Source organism: Phaethon aethereus (genome assembly GCF_964289735.1).
Source record: "Phaethon aethereus genome assembly, chromosome: 16".
Lineage (NCBI taxonomy): Eukaryota > Metazoa > Chordata > Aves > Phaethontiformes > Phaethontidae > Phaethon > Phaethon aethereus.
The window spans coordinates 13,506,547-13,526,449 of NC_138592.1; the positions used below are offsets into that span (position 1 = coordinate 13,506,547).

The 19,903-nt window shown below is 41.7% G+C and overlaps 1 protein-coding gene across 3 annotated transcripts in view; it reads right to left on the reverse strand.

Moving 5' to 3' along the window:
• The window catches only part of PTPRT (protein tyrosine phosphatase receptor type T), a gene marked incomplete at its 3' end in the record, with an annotated part of 341,057 nt that overhangs the window by 35,218 nt on the left and 285,936 nt on the right, over positions 1-19,903 (reverse strand). For all 3 annotated transcript variants that reach the window (XM_082007343.1, XM_082007341.1, XM_082007342.1), the window contains 2 exons: positions 18,805-18,953; positions 2,418-2,605 (listed from right to left, as the gene is read on the reverse strand). In XM_082007343.1, coding sequence (XP_081863469.1) covers positions 2,418-2,605; positions 18,805-18,953 — 337 coding nt within the window. The remainder of the gene's footprint in view (positions 1-2,417; positions 2,606-18,804; positions 18,954-19,903) is intronic.

Consider the following 19,903-nt stretch of genomic DNA (forward strand, 5'->3'; position numbering starts at 1 on the left):
ATCCACTGCCAGGGATATATTTTTCTCTTCGTGGTCTACACGTTTCATTGCTAAACGGAAGCAGCAGCCAAAAAAGGCCCAAGTCACACTTTGGCCTCAGGTGCAGCAGGCAGACCCAAAATAACGCACACATGGCAAGTGCCGACAGATTCCCATGTTCACAGACGCAGTCACCATCCATTTCACACCAGCAGTGGCACCACTTACACAATCACATCCTGCTTTTATCTCAGCGTGGAGTTACGTGCAAGGTGCAAGTACCAGAAATATTTTTTGAGATGCCCTCGGTAAAACATGTCGCCTGTGCTCTAATGGTCTGTAGGTGAAGGTGTATTTTAAACAAATATCGAATGCAATTGCCAGGTTGCTCAGTGGAGATGAGAAGGTACGGAGATAAGAGATTGTCACGTGTGACCGACACTCCGTTCAAAGTGATTTTTCATGAGAGTAAAGTTATTTGGTAACATGTCACTAAATAGGCTGTAATTTATGCTAGCAATTTGCAAAGTAGAAAATCAGCTCCTTAGAAGAAAAAAAAAGTATTTGGAGGTGACACTGATATTAGTGTATGAAAACACATTTTAAAAGAGACATCAAATTCTTTTTTAAGATTTTACCAAGCATTCTGCAAGACGTTTTGCAAAGCCAGTTTTGCAGCTTTGCGTTCCTCCAGATTCCAGGCTGAGACACCACCCTCAGCCAACCTAAACCTCCTGCCTTCCCGGAGTGACAGCACCCCTTGACGTGCTCCCTGCGTTTGTGGTTTGCTGGTGGTGGCTGAAAGCTCCTTGGAGCTGAATTGCTGCCTATGGCCCATGCTCTGAAAATCAAATTCCACCATTGAAAATGGCTGCTACTTCGGGCAATTACCTCTGACTGAAGGGTAGAAGAGCACATGCGATTGGAGAGCTTCTGGCATTCTCCAGGCTATTTCTTGTAAAGAAAGAAATTATGCAAATCTATAGAATGTCATCGTCATTATATACGTATGTAGATAGCACTTTCTGGGAAAGGCAAAACTTGCAGAACTGAAAGTTGCATTGACATTTTTCATGCTAATGTGTTATTTTGATAATTACCAATGCCAGTGCCAGAAAATTACATATATGCCAGCACCTGTTTTCTTCTTGAACATCAAGAACTAGATCTTCGGGCATCCGTAATTGAGCTGAATGTAGTTTTGGGTACTATTCATGGAAATGGAGGCCAAGGGGGGGGCTAAGTAAATCTCCCAAGAGAATTATTATCCTTTTTCAATATTAAACAGAGCTCTTCATATATTGATAGTTTAATTGACGTGCTTGATTGTGGGGCATGAGTGACTAGACCTGGTTAACATACAGTTACCAGAAATATTTGCTATGACAGTCTTTGATGCCATCTGATTTAAAAAATACTCCCTGGTGACAACCAGGAAGAGATTGCCTCTCAATTACAGCAAAACCCAACATCAATGATACAACCCCCCTGGACTCTTACTTGAAGGGTGAAAAAGTGAGCTGTTTTCATTAAGTAACTTATTTTTCACAGCTGTTATGTTATTTTTAAGTAGTTTTAATGCCACTATGCATATTAATTGTTTTTTGCCTTCCCACAAGCTTACTACATTCATTATAATTATCGCTTGCTAGAGCAAAGTCTCACATATGTTTGATGCTATTTCCCTCTTCTGTTCTCTCTGCTCTGAATGTATATTCATCTTCCAACTCCTCCCCAATGTCACATTTCTTGTCATTTGATTACATCTCTGGTCATTCCAGCTTGGGGAGAAGAAGGGCTGCTTTCATTTTTGCAGCTTACTCTCTGCTTCTCTCCTCACACGGAGTTGGAAGAGTACATCAGTTGAACATATTCTGAGCCAGAGGTTTGAGCACGCTGAAAAGCTCCACCTTCGTTTAAGCTACACAACGTTCCTGCCTGTGCCTTTACAATTCTGCATTCAGGTCATTTTGTTGTGATTTAATTTGATCAATCGTTCCTGAGTATTGGAGCTCCCAAAAATCTCAAGCAAAAACCCTTCCTTTTCTTAAAGCCTGGCTTGCACTGTTGTCAGTGAAAGCACATCAATAAGTAAGGGACTATGGGACTCCAAGTCCTTCATTGAGTTCAGCACCTGTTAAATATTTACTGTCTGCTCTTTATGGGAGAGAGGGCACATGCTAACGGATGGGCACAATGTCATTACCTTACTGCTGTAGTAAACACTTTTTTTTTTGGACTAGAGGGACACCAAAGGTTGCTAGTGCTGTAAAATCCTACCCTCATAAACAGAAAGAAGATGGAGAAAGGAAAGGATTAAAAGGGTAAGTGAATTAATGAAAAGAAGCTCTTAAAAACAGTTACCCTCCCCTCCCAATCATCTGTCCTTCGCGAGTGCAACTTCTCTACTCATTCGTATGCGCAAGCGTTCCTCTCACCTCATACTCCTCTTTAAATCCATAGCCCTGTCCTCGCTTCATCTGGGTGATGTGCTGCAGCAGGTCGGCCACTCGGATGGCTGGTTGGAACTGCCCACGGGGGTAGGACATTTCCACCGGCTCGCAGCTCCGGTATGGGTGGGTCTGGATAGTCAGGGTTGGCTGGGTCATCTCTCCATGGCTACTGTCTGTTTTAAAGACAGGGAGGCAAAACAAGCTTTCACCTACCTGGTATTTCCATTCTCATTATTGTCCCATTTCTTTCTTTGTTTCTCCACCACCCCATAGGTTGGTGCAGGCAAAAGAAAGTAAAGAAACAAGTAGGAAAGATACACTTGGATGTTTTTTGTGGCAAGGAGACAAACCCAAAGAGATAGGAACAGAGCAAAGAGCCAATCAGGCTAACGAGGATACGGCACAGCGAGCAAAACGGCACATTTTGTAAGGGTGAGCTCTGTGTAACGCCCCAAATCGAGTTACATACCTTTCTTCACAAACCTGCAAAGAACATGAGTGAAAGATACGTACAGCTGAGCAAGATACTCCAGCAGGATTTGGGGTGTACAATATGAGATAACTGAAAGGGGCCCAAGTTAATAGCAAACAAATTATTCACATTTCAAATAAGCCAAACAAGATGTTAGAGGCAAATTAAACCGCTCTGCTAGTTCAGGCCTAAAAGTTATATGTCAATTACAAAGATGTAATATTATCAGAAAGAATAAACCAGCATATTGTTATCTTGCATGCAGAAACTTAAATTTCAGATACATAAACTTAATAGAAAAACTTTTATTTTTGAAAGTATTAAAAAAAGACCCTCTATCGCTACACAGGTAGAATGGTAACCTCTTGTATCCTCGGCACAACATATATACACATATAGACAACAAAACATTCCTAGTGAGCTAACAGAAGAGAGCTTAAATAACCAAACAATTGACTGTCACGACAGTTATTTTTAACAACAGAAACTCAGATTAGATGAAAAATTAAGTTGCTTATCTACCAGTGTTGACCAAATTTAAACAGTTGGCTAAATGAACCGTTGTTTTTTCCTATGATTACAGGCATCTGAGATGCTTGGGTTCTTTCGCACATACAGCCCTTAAGAGTCTGCATCAATTCTTTCTAGTCTTACCCAAAACCAAGCTATTAGCAAACAGAAAATACATCTCCCTCCAACTGTTCATGAAAAACCCCCTTGAGACTGCATAGACAAGGCTTGTTTCTTACAGAAAATTTACAAAGAGCCTAAACACTATCCCTTGTCAACAACACCGCAGTCATGTTTTTGAAGGGATAAAGAATAAATAAATCAAGTTGCAATTTCAGAGTGATTTTTGTGAGGCAGAAATAGAGCCAGAGTGCCACTGTAGACATTGCTATCCTTGCGAAATCGCTGTGGAGTGTTGACGGGAAGCGGTCGGGATCTCTGCTCTTGTCCCTCACTGCAAAGCTGGGTAGGAGCAGACAGATGAGGGCATTAGACTGCCTTCCCAGCAGCTGGCGAACCCACGACACAACAAAACACGACAAATAACGTTTAGCTGGCTTACCGTTATATCAAGCTAGGATCTTACCCAAGCAAGTGGGCCTCGACCCCACAAAACTCTCTTAACAGCTCGATGCCCAAACCAACAGGTCTCTGCCTACCTGACTGGCACGCTCTTAATGCACATCAATGAGCCTGCAACTCAACAAGAATTTCACCACAGAGTCGATAAGAAGAGGAATTAAAACTCTGTGAAAAGGACTGCAGCCTAACGCTTAAACACTCAGCCATCTTAAACCTGTGACCTTCACTAACCGATGACTATTCTCCATGAACCACAAAGATATCAGCACCCCATACCTAATTTTTGGTGCACGAGCTGACATAGTTGGCACCACTCTCAAGAGTGGTTATATTAGGGGGAAAATATCAAGACAGGCGTATGCTCTATTTTGAAGTTGCAGGACTATGAGGAGAAAGGAATGCCAGCGGTGGGCACTGCCGCAGGGCAACTTGATCTCCAGTGCGAGATAAATAAGTCCGGTGGCTGAATTATCAGAGATGCGGAACACATCCTGCTTCTTCTGAAGTAAATTAGCCCAAAGTGATCATCTGCTCTGAAGATCAGGCTACCGAATTTAAGGATTTCTGAATTCCAGGTGCTCATAAACACAGGCACATCCCCAGGACACTCAGAGATTTAGAGAGCTATGGCTCTAGTGAAGCAACCCTCAGATACAAAATGTGAATAAATTTGGGATTTAAGGAAGACTAACATCCAAAGCATTTGTATAATCATCGCTAATGCTCCAACTAATGACAGTGTGAGAACTCTGAACAGAGGGAATTTCAAGGCTTATTAATTCCCCTAGTTGGATTCGCTTTCCCAGTGCATCTTTCCTCCCCTATTCCCTATTAACCTCCTGTAATGGAGAAGAGAAGATTTTTATCGCGGACCATTTCCAACAGACGTACTATGCTTAATTTTCCATCATTAGGTTTAATACAAACCCAATTTCACAACTGGCTTCTCTGAGGAACCTACAAGTAATGCCACATTTTTATCAGCCCCAATTAAAAAACATTACAACACTCCTATTCGAGAGGGAGTCATCAAACCAACGTGCTAATGTTCTAGTGCTAATACAGTAAGGGCACATGCAGAGCACAGGCTACTTGTAAAACGTAGCTCCGATAGCTCAACTCCTTTGCAGGCAATTATTAATTTCTCTCTTCATCAGATCTTTAATTTTGGTATACTTGGCTCTCTTCTCAGAGAGAAGTACCATACGGAGAGGCGAAAGCCAGAAATGTGGTGCCCCCCGCTTTCCAGAATAACTTCTCTCAAAGTAGGGACCCATCTTACGAATCTGGAACTAAAAGCTGCTCAGCAGCAAACAAGGACCTGACTTTGGCCTTTGAGTTTATAGTGACAACTTTTTATCTGCCTCTGGTCAGACATAAAAAAGGGTACAAAACCCACTGATTGTAGCAACAGCTCTTGCAGCGTGGTGTGGCATCACACCGCTTGCGTGCCTCTCGCCCAGCCAATTGCTTCTGCGTAAAAACCAAGCGTCACAATCTGGGTCATCCTACTCTCAACCGGATGACACACCGAGCTGACCCTAGGCAGGTCACCTCCCTCTGGATGGCCATGACAAACACATCTTGAATGGCCTCTGCGCTACCCGAAAGAAAACCCAAGCTTGACGTTTGCAGCAGCTCAGGATGGCTGTCAGTTATTTCCACAAGTGTTTTAACCTGGGCCACAAAAAGAGTAGAGGGGCTTTTATGGAGACAAATCGCTATGCATGAGGTTAGCCTAGCGTTCATCTGTTCTGCTCATAAAGCCTGATGCAAGAAACTTATTGTTCCTCCTCCGTCTAGTCACACCACGGGCCTGAACATAAGTGGGGTTAGTGAGGCACTCAGGCAAGGCACAATATCGTCTCTCAAGATGTGTTGCTTACAGCAATTTTGTGAACAATTCAAAATGCAGGAGGGAGGGGAGGTAGCAGCAAACTGATCTCTCACTAGGACAATCAACCAAAAGAGTCTTTGGAGGGCTTGCAAACAGGCTTTGCTTTTCCTGCAGGTTGCGTCTATAAACCAGATCTCATTCCTTTTGGCACTGTTATTTATTGGAAAAGACAACAAAACCACCAGCCCCTCAGCAAAGTCAAACTTCTGCTTTAATAGTTGCAGTAAAGGCAAGTCCCATAGCAATTTTCCATAGTCCTTTCTCTCTGTCCCCTTCTCACAAACATGTCCCCATTCCCTTGCAAATGAGGATGAGTTTGTTGGACATATTGGCCAAGACTTTCACCAACGTTTTGGCAGTGCCTCTAAAGCATGTGTGCCTTTCATGGGCTTCAGTGAGAATAGCAAATCAAGAAAATAGAGATTTTTTTTTTTTTTTTTTTTAAAGATGTTGAAATAATTCACTCTAATACTCAGAAACTACTAAACATACAGATTCATGCATTGGGTTTTTTATTATATTTCATACACACATCTAATATGTCCTCATTTTGTTGATAGGTACACATACCACCATATTTCACCAAAGATGGAATATAGTTCCAAGAAATGATCCAATTTAAAATATTTCAAGAGATGTCGATTCCATTCTGAACCCAAAAGTTGTGGCAACAGTTAATTACCCTTGCTGTCTAAACATTTCTTAATTGCAATTTGATTTTTTCTTAGCTTCAACTTGCAGGCACTGAATCTTATTATACCTTCTGTTAGATTAAAGAGCCCTCTGAGCACTTGAAATCTTGACCCATGCAGGCACTGATCAAATCACTTCTTCAGTTTCTCTTTGATAAAGTTAATCAATTGAGAGCTTCTGAAGTCTCATTAGGGGAGGCTGTCCAGGGCTCTGGTTCCTTCCTAGAACCATTTCCTATTTTCCACAGTTCTTTTTGTGCTGCTGTAAATAAGACAGGTATTCTGCATGTTGCTGGAAACAGGCTGTTTATAAGAAGGTAATTTCTAATATTAGCAACTTGCAATAACAAAATATGTTGTCAGCTTGTTAACCCTTTTTAGTGCAACACTCTTACTCCTCACACTAAGATGTCCATTGCCAATGCAGATGTATTGATTCCTGGAAGCTGGCACTTTCATTATCAGCCTAAGATTTCACAGAATACCCCAAAATGTTGTATAAGATGTTAAATCGATGATTCACTGGCTCTCACATAAATGGCCTGATTGGGAAACTCTTCAGGCATCTCAGCTTATCTGTTAGGGTGTAACTGCAGATAATAAAATTTAACAATGTTGACTCCACTTCTAATATTCACAAACTCTCCCTGCTCAGGAAATGGTGCTTCTTGTGACTCTCTGCCAGAGCAATAATCACCAACTTGCTGAAGTAAGCTCTGAGGTCTTCCTCTGCCAAGAGAAACATAGCAGAGTCCAGTGCGCAGAGAAAAGCTGAAGCAGGGACCAGCTTGGTGGCATCTTTCCCCATTTGATGAGTAACCCTGAGGGCGAGATATTATTGCTCGCCTGCTGCTACAACACCTTGTATTAAATATTTCTGTTGCTACCCAGACAAGTGAAATAAATATGTCTCCTGCCACAGAAAAACGGATAAACTTCTCCAAAGATGTCACAGGTAAGATGAAGAACAGCTGCGAGATTAGATTCCCAGCCTGGAAGTGGCTCTGTATGATCAGACCCCTGTGCGAAGTACCAGTAAGGCTGCTGGGAGGGGACCTGCTCATCCAGGGCACCTTTAGGGATTAAAACTTTAGATCTTTTTATAGATGTCAGCTTGTCTCGTAAACAGCGTTTTGTTAGTCTGAGAGGTAGTAGATATCTGGACACAGAGCATGATATTGCCTTCTGACCAGAAAACTAACCTATGCCTCCAACAACTAAAAGCAATGCTGCACTGATGTGTCCTCTTGCACACATAGAGAAGCTTCTTCCAAAACTTTTGCTTTAATATCCAAGAATTCATTCTGTGTATGAAATGACAGGCCTATTATCTCTGTTTATATTTTTATTCTCTTAGCCTTGGCAAGTGTGTAACACAATAAGACATCCTTTGCACAAAATAAATTATATTTTGAGTGGTGTTTGTGGTGGATTTAATTACACACATATCCAGTCTCTCTACACTAGAGTAAGGGTTGTCAATTATTTGATATCTTCCAAGGAGGACTACAGCATAGCTAATATCTCTTCCCCTTACGTTAGGGATATGGTGCAAGCTGGCACAATTAATTTGCTTTTTTGTGTGCATCAAGGCTTTATTATATGATAAATATCCAGCTATAATATGCTATATACAATACAAACAATGGTCTGGCAAACCTAAATCAAAACATAATTTATCTAACGATATCAACTGAGCTACAAAAAGGCACATTCCGTAACAAAAAGCCTTCTGACACCAGGTTTGACAAAGAGAAGTAGATGCATCTTTCATTTCAAAGGCTATGAAGAAACCACATGTGCATAATAAAAAAAAAAAAAAAAACCTGGAGAAAGTAATTTTCTCTATATTCTAAAGAGTTTTTTAAGAGTTGCTTGGTAAACACCTTACACGAGTGTATTCTACTCTTGTAAAAACTATTGCATACATTTTTTTCTTCAGTTAGCATAGAAGGAAATCCCCTTAAAGATGTAAGGAAGATGCTTTGGTGAGGTGGGCTAAGACTTGGGACTATTGGACACATGTGTAACAGTGCAGGTCTTCAAACACGTGGACCTCACCAAGTCAAATCTCTCTGCCTCCTTGGTGAAAAAAGGCTGTCAGACCTACCTACCTTACAGAGCAATTCATTAGGTACAGCTGAAAAACTATTGGCAACTTAAAAACAGCACACAAAACTAGAAGCCGCTAAAGACTGGATGAGAGAGAGTTTTTCAAGCTACCTGATCATCTGCAGGCAAAAAGAAATGCAAGAGAAATTCAGCTCAAGTAACAGCCTACAATCCATCGCTCATTCTGCTGCAGGCCAACGTTAGTGCAGAGAACTGATGTGAAAGCCTCTCCCACAGCTCCTTAGAGGCTGACCTGGCCTTGGAGGCTACAGATACAGCAGAACAGATCAAGCCATTGATTTTCGAGCTTCCACTGCATGCGAATAATTCATCCCGCAATTTAAAAAGCCAGCGATGGTGGCATTTGTTAATGCAGCAATATCAGTTTCTTAATATCTTTGCTGTTCTTCAAACATTAGGTTGTGGATATACCCGCAGCAGATGGATTATGCACAGGCAAAAGCCCATCCAAGCTACAGAAGACTGAAATTCATGTCAAATTTCTATGTCTAAGCACAAGCCAGTTTTTCTGTGCGACTTCATGACAGCGAGCTTTCTCTGTTTGTTCCTCCCATCTGCGAGGAACTACAAGGCACTCTAGTCCTCATCCTCTCTGGAGGGCAGCGACTCTTGTTGTTAGGAACCTCTTGAGTAGTTGAAATGAGAACAAGAGTAAACATCCTTACATGCTGCCGGGAGCTGTTAACAGATACAAGGGAAGGACACGCTGGTTCCCCTGAAGAGACTACCCTGACGACATCTGCTGAACATCTTTGAGAGCTAAATGGCCACACGCATTTTCTCCAAAAACAACCTCTAAGGCTGTATTACCTCCTCTTCAGGCTTTACAGTACTGGGGTACAACATGAGCCTTACTGAAGTATTAAAAATAGGGAAATCTACCTCCTTTATTTGTTAGTCTTAAATATTCACTTCTCTAGTGAAGATGCTTGTGTAAAACGCTTAAATCCAGAGCTGTCTACAACTGGGAGAGAAAATTACAAAGCTAAAAACATGCATAAAACAGTATTAATCAAGCACAGGATAGGGCAGAGGCAAAACCAAAATCCCCTATATCTTACTATCAACAAATCATGTCAGAGCCAAGCCTGGGGAGTCATCCACTATTGCAGATACAGAACATTTATTAGCAGAAGGCGTAACGGATGGGAACAAATAGCACTGAACTGTAGGTAGTGCCCAAAGACAGATACTGGTAGTGTGATGACTGATGCCCGTTTTAAGATCTCTTTTTCTTTCCCAGGAATGAATATTAATAAACATCAAAAATTAAACTTATTTTGCTCATACAGCAACATCCAATGTCTTGTGAATCTGTCCGAGAAGACAGAACGCCAAAGATTTAATTTGTCTTCAAGTCACAAGATAGAAATTTCTTCAATGCTAATGGCTGTTAAATTCAGATGGAACTGGAGGGGTGACCAGTCTGTGTAAATCACGTCTAAAAAGTGCTCTGTACTTAACTTCCCTGGTGTAAAACAGCGATATTGATCCTTACTGAGATACAGTGGTTAGCAGAAGTTTTGAATACATATGCACAAGACCGGTTTAATTGCATTTCCTCTTCTTCCTCTCTAAAATTTGTGATTTTGAAAGTTTTGGGGGATTTTTTGGCTTTTGCTTTCCCATGAGAAGTACAGACTGAATCTGCCTATTGCTCCTTGAGTTTCAGATTACAAAGTGTGCCGTTCACACCACAATTCTTGCTATCGGGACAGAGCGGGGAAGACGGGTCCCTCACACAAGGGTCCAGTTTTCACAGATGCTGAGTACCAGACTGAGAGCAGCTGTACATCAGCCAACAAACTACAGGTCTGGGCTCTGTTTCTAAAGTATAACCAAAAGAGAAACCTACCTTTAGACTTTTCTACTGACAAAAACAAGTCTCTAGGAAATGAGAACAAACCTGGAAAAAGGGCTCCTTTCCTTCCCCACCTCATTAAAAGAGGGCTCATTCATTGCTGTCAGCATTTTGCTCCATAGCAGGGTAAACGTGTATTGTGGCAGTCCCTCCAAGCCTCCGTGCCCCGGCTGTTAGTCTGTAAGCCAAGGCACTTAAGTGATCGGTTGTAATTTCTTCCCGGTCTAACTGTGGGCCTCCAACATGCTCAGAGTAATGTTTAAAGCAGCCACGGTAGATTACTGTGTCTGGAAGAGAACATTTACTGTAGATAACCCAAAATGACAGGTCTGATAAATACCACTGGTTAGATTCTGATCAACCGCACATCATCTTTCTGATTCATAGCGGAGGATTGCCTTCTTCAAATTCCACAGGCAGGCACAGCGTCCCCCAGGGAGAGCCTGAAGTTGTAGGCTGTTATTACTCACTTTCAAGGGTATACCTCCAGTAAGTTTCTGGATAACTTCTTTTATCAGTGAACAGTTTCTGTCAATTTGGCTGTCTCTTAACTTACTGTAAAAACATACTATTTTTAAAAATCCAAAAGCTAAGAGCTGCACACTGGATGCTTTATTTACCATCCGAACAAGAAAAGCTAATTTTCAGAGATGCTGAACACTAACACCTCCCTCTAAAGTTACCAGCAGTCAGAGAACAGCCTCCACCTCTCAGAACCCGCCTTTTTTGTTATTCTCAAACCCATACAAAACCGCTTGGAAATTTAATATTTAGCTCTTGGCATACACAGAATGTCGTGGGGCCACTTGCCCAAACCCAGCCTCTGATTTCTCCAAATAACCTTTATACTTGCAACTGAGTCCAAACCTGTAAACTCCCACCTGCTTTGGGCATGAAAATCCTCACTTATATCCGCAAGCCTTGAGGCACACCTAGCCGAGCCTCACCCACAGAACAAGGGGTAATGGTTTTAAACTAAAAGAGGGCAGATTTACACTAGATATAAGGAAGAAATTTTTCACAATGAGGTGGTGAAACACTGGAACGAGTTTCCCAGAGAGGTGGTAGGTGCCCCACATCCCTGGAAACGTTCAAGTTCAGGCTGGACAGGGTTCTGAGCAACCTGATCCAGCTGAAGATGTCCCTGCTCACGGCAGGGGGGCTGGACTAGATGGCCTTTGAAGGTCCCTTCTGACCCAAACCCTTCTACAATTCTATGCCAGCTGCACAGGCACAACCACCTACGCGAGTCAAAACTAAGCCAAAGGCAAGGCAGCACGTGGGAATTTGGCTCAGAATATTAAATCTCATTCACAAAGAGTAATGAAAAATACTTGACAGAATTCCTAAACCTTAATTTTCTACCTGTTCTTTCCTTTTAAAAAAAAATAATCAATAACAATAATAAACCATGAGTAAAACAAAAGACTTTCCAATTAACACAACACATGACCACGGGATTAAGTACAGTTTTGGAGCCCAGCCACTTAACAGTGCTCTCCAAGTTATTTTCAAGATGCAACGTGTGCGTTTGCTCTCCAATGAAGTGCAGTACACCATACCTGTCTTCTTACCTAACAGCGAGGTCGATGGAACAGTGTCTGATGATACTTTGAGATGGAATTCCGTTCACCCACACGACACGGATCAATGGAAATCAACAGAAGATCAATAGGAAAAAAGTTACAAAAAATGAAAACAAGGTTAGCTGTATCTCACACTCCGAAGATTCAGTCTATAGGTCATATTGGGAAACGTACAAAAGCAAAGAAAATTTAGAAATGAAAGAAAAGTCTGGCACTAGTACCTGAGTAGTAGGAATTCAACAAAGATTTGCTCTGAAGGGTTTTGCTTTGGACAGAAAATGAACAAGGAGAGGGTGATGCTAGGTAGGAAAGACATAAGGAAAAGACTTTAGACATATATTAAGAGAGAGAAAGAGAACAGGGAGAATGTTCCCCAAAGAACACAGTAATATGGGATATATAAGGCTTATCAAAATTAATTATATTTTTCATCTCGACATGCATATTACATTTATTACATTGTCATCATGATGGATTTTCTTTAATATAAGCACTCCAAACCCCAAATATAATATTATAGGTATTCTAAATCAATGTGTTCCTACACAAGATACACATATAGGACTATACTCTAGATATACTTTTTTTAACCAAAGGAAAAAACTTATGTTTTTGTCTCTAGGAAAAAGATCCTTAAAAATGACCCCCAAAATACAAACTACAGAGAATCAAATGCAGTATTAACAGTAAAATAAGCCTGCTCAAACACAACGTAGCTTAGTACCACAAGAATACACAGGTAGGGTAGCAAATTGTTTTTGTAAAAACAAGACAAGACAAGGGACTTGTTCTTCAACCCAGGACTGGTCGTAGCAAATCCTATAATCCTTTTCCCTGCGAGCTGGGTTCTTTCAGCAGGACAAGCATCCCTGCTTTCTCCCATTAAAGCATCAGCTTTCTCTGGACAAGAATCCACAAATTATTTCCATATTAGTCAAATATTTATGGAAAGGTGGCAAGGCTCAACATCTTCACAGCAGATTTTTTTTCTGATAGTAAATGCATGAGGCTAGTTTATACCTACAATAGCATACATGTACATTGCTATGGTAATCCATCATTTCTGAAGGCATATACTTTCGTTATCATTCTGCATTTACTTTTAGAGTTACAGGCATTTATTTATCTCCTCCTCAAAATGTTTGGAAACAAGCTAATACAAATCTCAGTACATCAGAAAGATGACAATAGATAACGCAGGGAAAACTATTCCATAACCTAGTAGAAGTAGATAAAATTCAGTATGTGTCAAAGTAATTTCAGAAGCTATTTTTGAATCTCTAGAGCAAACATCACTTAAAAATTTAAAGTTATTCTATGGAGTGAACCAAAGAAGTCACTAGTCTAGGGAATTTCATAAAGTCTGCAGAATTACCTCCTAAGTAGTATATAATCATCCACTAAATAAACTTGCTCTCGTTCTACATTCTCCTGCCATGGTTTCAGACTTACGCCACTTGAAAGCACATTAAAATAATCAAATTTCTGATAGCTTAGTCTGCTGGAGTTCTGACCCAGCTGCCTTCAAGCCATAAAGTATCTCTCATTTTGGGCCTCTCACATTTTCTCCCCTGTGTTTGTGAGCCTAAATCAGACCCTCCCCTTACTGTATGTGGAACATGGCCATTTTTGCAGGTGTATAACCTGAAGTCTAAAGAGAGTAAATTGTTTGCCCAGGGTTACAGAGCAAGTCAACAGTCAGGGCTTGGAGCGGGACTTGATTTTTCTGAAATTTGGGAGTATAAAAGAACTCAGGAGGCCATAATGCCTTTCCAGGAACTGCTTATAATAAATTACTTTGGCAGCTGAAGATATACACCTCACTTCAGTGAGTTTGATTAAAAATGTTACCAACTAAGGTTTATGAAATGAACCATATGTGTGAGACAGGGAGGTAAATTCTAGGTTACTTCTTTGGAAGAAAAAAGGGAAAAAACACACCAAAAAAAAGTTTCCCAAAGCTTTGGAGAGCTCATTCTCAAAATCAGCCACGGAGTGGCTTGTGTAACAAGAGATACCGTACACAGTGCTGCTACCTAACCAGAGGTTCTTACATGCACTGATATGTGCAAGCACAGGAAACCCTTCGGAGAGGTTTTCACATCAGGGTAGAGATTAAGACTTCATTTAACAACCTCTTTATTCTCCCTGGAGTGGCACACAGATCCCTCTAGAAACATAGAATGGTGGAGACTCCTTCCTATTCTGCAAATTATTGTCCCTTGCTTTTTGTAAGATTTTCTGAACTAGCAAACACCACAAAAATCCCAAACCACCATGAAAACCAGTAGAAAGGATTTTGGTATTTTTTCCTTTCATGCCTTTGATGAAATTGGGTTTATTACTATTAATTTAGAATTTTTCACTAAAGACAACATCTCATGGTCATGATCCTTCTGGTCCCTGGACTGCAATTAGCAGGTATCCTAAAGGGGAATGAAAATTATCCATGGAGTAGGAATAAGAACTAGATCTTGATGTAATTGTCTGTTGTGACTTACAGCAAATCTAAACACCTTTGCATTTCATTCATCACAAACACATGCAGGATCTAGAGAGGTGTGAATTTAGATGATTCTTGGTTAAAAATTATCTTGAACACCCCAAGTGCCCCTTACCTACAGCTTCCTTTTATCTCCTTGTTCTCGCTAGTAAAAGCACAGTAACTTGGTAACTGTACAACAGTGCTCACCAATGCAGAACTCTCTTCCCTACGGCTTCCAAAATGCTGTCTTCAAACTGGGCTTCTGTCTGTAACGTAAAGCAACCTACCTAATCTGTACCAGTCTCACACCTGAAGGCTGTCTGCAAAGCAGTCTCCTCCCAGACAGGTGTAACAAAAGTTAAGCACACCCTAATAAATCAGTCTCTAGCAAAACTGGCTGCATTTTAAGAGATTAAAGCCTCCAAGAGTTCCTGCCAGAAACCTCCCAAGGATGCAAGCTGGCTATTCCTGGTGACATGGTGTTCTTCTGGACAAGCCCTATCCATGGCATTTTAGCATTGCAAAGCCAGAAGAGCAGTTCCTCGCGCAGGACATACCATTAGTGCATCACTGCTAAGGTAATATACTACTGCTTCTCCCATCACACGGATGGGCTGCCAAATTGCACACAATTTATGTGCAACAACAACCCCCTCGCACACCCTTCTGGTCAGAGCACAGACGCTGGGGGATGATTCTAGGTGCACCTTGTCTTCAATACGTCATCTCGTTTCACCATAGCCCCGCACCAAGTCAATGCCTACACATGGCCGTGCTGTGGAGGAAAATGCTGCTGCTTCACAGATGTTCCTGCAAACTGAGGAGCAGACTCAAGCACTGCAAGTACCATCATCTACCTCTAATGGATTTAAGATATATTTTTATTTTTTAAAAAGCAAGAAATTTGAGAAAATGAACAACTATGATGAGCCTGCTTCATCTCCACATAACCCGTGGGTAAAACCAGACAAGCTGGAATAGCCACGGACTAATCTATCTTTCAGCAAATGCCTATTCCAATTCCATATGGTGTCAGAGACAGACACCAAGTCTGTAAAATCTCTTCAGTTTAAATTCCTGTATGTACCTGTAAGAATTCTGCCTGAATAACGACTAACAGAGTAGACAGAACAAGGGATGAGGGGTTTTGCTTTGGGCCAGGAAAGATAAATGCCCATTTCTCTTCCACTTTTCAGCAAGAGCTGAGGTCTCCCTGTTCCAGCACAGAGGCTACAGATCTTCCAGAATGTAATTACATTTGATAACGAACACCTCTGCTAAACGATAAAATTCAAAACTACAAGTGTCCAACAGGACCGTGTGCTCCTGAGCACTGCACTGGCCTCGACCAAGGACTCCGTGGCACGCAAACAGCATGACTTTATGGATCACACCATCTGCACAAGTTTATGTTGAAAATATAAGCATTTCTCCCGAAAGCACTGGGAGAAAGTACATGAAGAAATCTGTATTTTTACCAAAAGCAGAGACAGGAGGATGGTAACTCCTAGTGGAGAAAAAAATCACTGTTACTTCACTGCATAATTTTTTCAGAGTTGACCGTAAAAGCACTCAGGTCTTTGTCCCCTCAGAAAAGGAGGGACTGATAAGCTGAAAGGCAGCTGCTCGTTTTTGGTGCCCTTCATGACGCAGAGCGCCAGGCAGCACCCACTGTGAGGAGGGGGACATTGCTGCTTCCTCTACAGTTGCTGGACCTGCCGGGACGGAGCTCCCCGCAGGGCAGCAGTGCTGTAGGCAGCAGCAAGACCAGGGAGGCTACAGCAGGAGGGCAGACAGGGATCACCCAAGAACAGCAAAAGTCCTCCTGCAGCAGAAGCAGACCAGTGGCCAAGCTGGAGAGACTACGGGAAGACAAAAGCTTCTGTAGGGACTCATGGAATTTGTTCTGTCTGAAAAGTCATTAAAATGATTGGGACAGGAAGGAAAAACTGGAAGGAAGGACACATGTTCTGCAAGGACACTGCCATCGGGAGAGAAACTTGTTTCAAAATCATTCAATAATTGTGAGGTTTCCTACTTAACAAGTTGTCTTGCTCTATTTTTTCCTTTGTGAGCTAGGAAGGTGATCTCGCGATTGAAAACGCTTAGCTTCTCTCAGTGGACTTTCTTCAAAAAGGAGAGGGCTATCTCCATGTCACTGCTCCAGCCAGCTCGGGCTCCCGTAACTGAGGGTCAAGATGGAGAGGATGGCTACCTGCCATGAGGTATCGGCAAATGCTATTTTCTGTTGGGAGGCAAAAGGACAATTTAAGAAGGGATGTGACTGCTACTTGAGACAGACAGATGATTTCAAAAGCTAGGCTGGACAACCCCCTGTAAAACTCTACTAGCTAGCAGGAGGGTTAAGAAGTAATCCTATTACGTTATTCAAAAGTTACAGTAGGCCTGTATAGAAACCCTCAAGTGTTAAACTCTATTAAGGCAATTTTTCCAAAAGAAAGTCTTATACCCATATAATTCCAGTATCAGCATGTGCACGTTACTGCACAGAGAGAACTTACCTCCAACACCTCAGCATCCTGGACTTGGCAGTAAAAAATTCAAAGAAATCACGAAGGCTTACTCGTAATCTTTTCTCATGGATATAAAAAGGAAAAATTAAAAGAATTGGCCCATGACTTGACTCAGGCTGTGTTATAGAGGGAGGTAGCGATAAAATCTGCAGTGACATCAGACAAGCAAAGGACTGACTGAAAAAATAGAAAACCTGGAGGGATGCTTTTTTTACAAAATTAGATGCAACATATTTTCTATAGTTGCCATTTCAAGTAAATGACTCAGCTGTTTTAATTAGTCTCCAAAACACCAAAGGAAAAAAAAAAAAAAATGAGGTCACATTACAGGCTTCTCTCTCCTCTTATATTCTGGTTGGAAAAAAACCCCAACAAACTTTTAAAAATCCAAATTCTGAAGAAAGTGATAAAAATTTAATTTTCCCCATACATTTTGAACAAGCTACCTTTGCTGTTTCTAGGATGTCTGTTACAATGCTGTCCTCTGCTATCCTGTCTTTCAAAGGTACGAACCACTGACAACTCTTTTCTCTCTTTAGGAGATACAGCTACTCAGCCCCTGAGAAAATTAGATCTTGACTCAAGTCAATTCAACATCAGAGAGAAGTGCTCACTGCCAGCCATGACGGTCCCAAACACCTATTTATCCATCTCACAGGTATCTTACACAGAGTGGCAGTAGCAACACATGCAGATGGAATTTGACATGACCTACAGCTAAAGGGAAAAGAAGAATTCACTCAGCCTGCCCCACTCAATCCGAGATTACAAAGGTTTCAATGATAAAACACATTTTGTACCATAAGCACTTCCGTGTTAGTAATGAGGGGAAAAAACACTTCAGCGAAGATGTTTAAGGGAAGAGAGCTTAACCCAAAAGAGTTTGAGTATGTACTTGTGTTTCAGAACTGCTCCCTGTTCAAAACGAGCAGGCTAAGCATCAAAAGAAGGAGTGACATTCCTGTAGTGTCTAAGTTACAATTTATTTAGTATGAAACAGTTTACAAATCCACCATGCAATCCACCATGCACTCAATCCGGAACTAGCGAGGCTACAGTATGACTTCGTGCTGCTTTACCCACAAAACTCTTCCAGCTACAGAGGTCTGAGTGGTTTACAAGTATTAACTAAGATTTGTTTCATTGAACCCGTGCACAGAATAAACGGAGGACATAGACAAAAGAAGAAACGCTGTCTTTCCATTCCAGTTCTCTAACCAGGAGACCATGCCTGCCTTCATAACCATTTCACACAGAAGATGTTACTTCATCCTACAAGCCAGCTAAGTGATTTGATTTGACTCTTCAACTCACAAAGGAGAAAATATTTTTAAGCAACAAATAAACATTTGCCTTGTTGACTGTCTAATGTAGTTACTAGAACAGACATTATAAATTACTCTTAGGAGATTTAGAGTCAGAAGGAACACTCTAAACCTATCAGACAAAATATGGGCAGTGTCAGAGACTTTTCAGACAACTGATTTCTACGGAGCTTTTGCAATGAGCTCTATCACTGCCATTCCTAGCTCCTCAATATTGTACCCATAGGAATAGGTCCTTTTAGGAACCTAGAGCTCTCCAAGGGGGACATATCCATTTCAAGCAAGTTAAACTTACTGAATCCATTAACATCTTGGCAGCTGGAAGAAAAAGCTTCTTCATTGTGAACAGCACTGAGTTTGGTAGAGGTCTTGTCGGAAGTAGCCACAGGACCCATCTCCCTCTGCGTGCTGGTCTGAGTCTCCTTCTGCTTCTTGGCTAGCTTCCTTTAGGGTATTTTGAAGAGGGGAGAAATCAAGGTCAGTTTTCCCTCATTAAAAACAAAACAATGAGAAAATATTTTGAAAAGCACGATTATCCCACTTGGTCAGACATGCAGGGCATGTGGCAAACCGCACGAGATGAAACCCCACAACTTTTTAGGAGCACAATAAATATAAGCGATACCAGTCTTTGAGCTTAGCCGTCCCTCCCAGTAACTTATCTTGCACAAACCTGCATCACCCCAGCAGTAGGAGTGCTACGTCATCCGTGAAGAGGGTGGCATAGGTAGAGCCCCTGGAGCGGGTGTCAGCCACTCCAGAAAGAGCAGAGGGGTGAGGGCAGCGATCAGAACTGCTCACTAGGAGGTAACTGGGACGTCTGCATCCATCTCACGGGGCACCTACACCAGGGGGTTTCGCCGAGCACTCCGGTGGAGAGTGCGACCCAGCTGGGCGAGCTGGGAGCTGGAGCAGGAGCTTTGCCCTGGCCCCAGGCAGAGCCAAGAGGACAGCAGCCTCTGCTAGACTTTGACACACACCCAAACTGCACTGAGGATCGACAGTCAGTGAAGGGTGGGGCAAATTAAAGGTCGAAGTTATTTTATAAATGTCCAAATATGCCTCTGTTCTAGGAAAATGGGTCCTTTATTATTTTGAAGAGACGTCAAAAACACTGGCAAAAGCAGAAACACTGCCTGTTCTGAAAACACTAACAAAGCCGAGAACGTAAGAGGCTCCTCTTTTGCAAACACAGCTAATAATAAGAAAATGGAGAGAAGCAGGAAGAGTGAGCTGCTAAGCTGCCATTGACATTTGACTGCCCTGTGCCTCATTCATATCAGAGAAGAAAACTGTTTAAAAATGAATGTGTGACATTCTACAACCCGCACCCTGAAAAAATATCACACAAATTCCTAGCACCAGCAAAGAACTTTGCTTACACGACTTCCGTA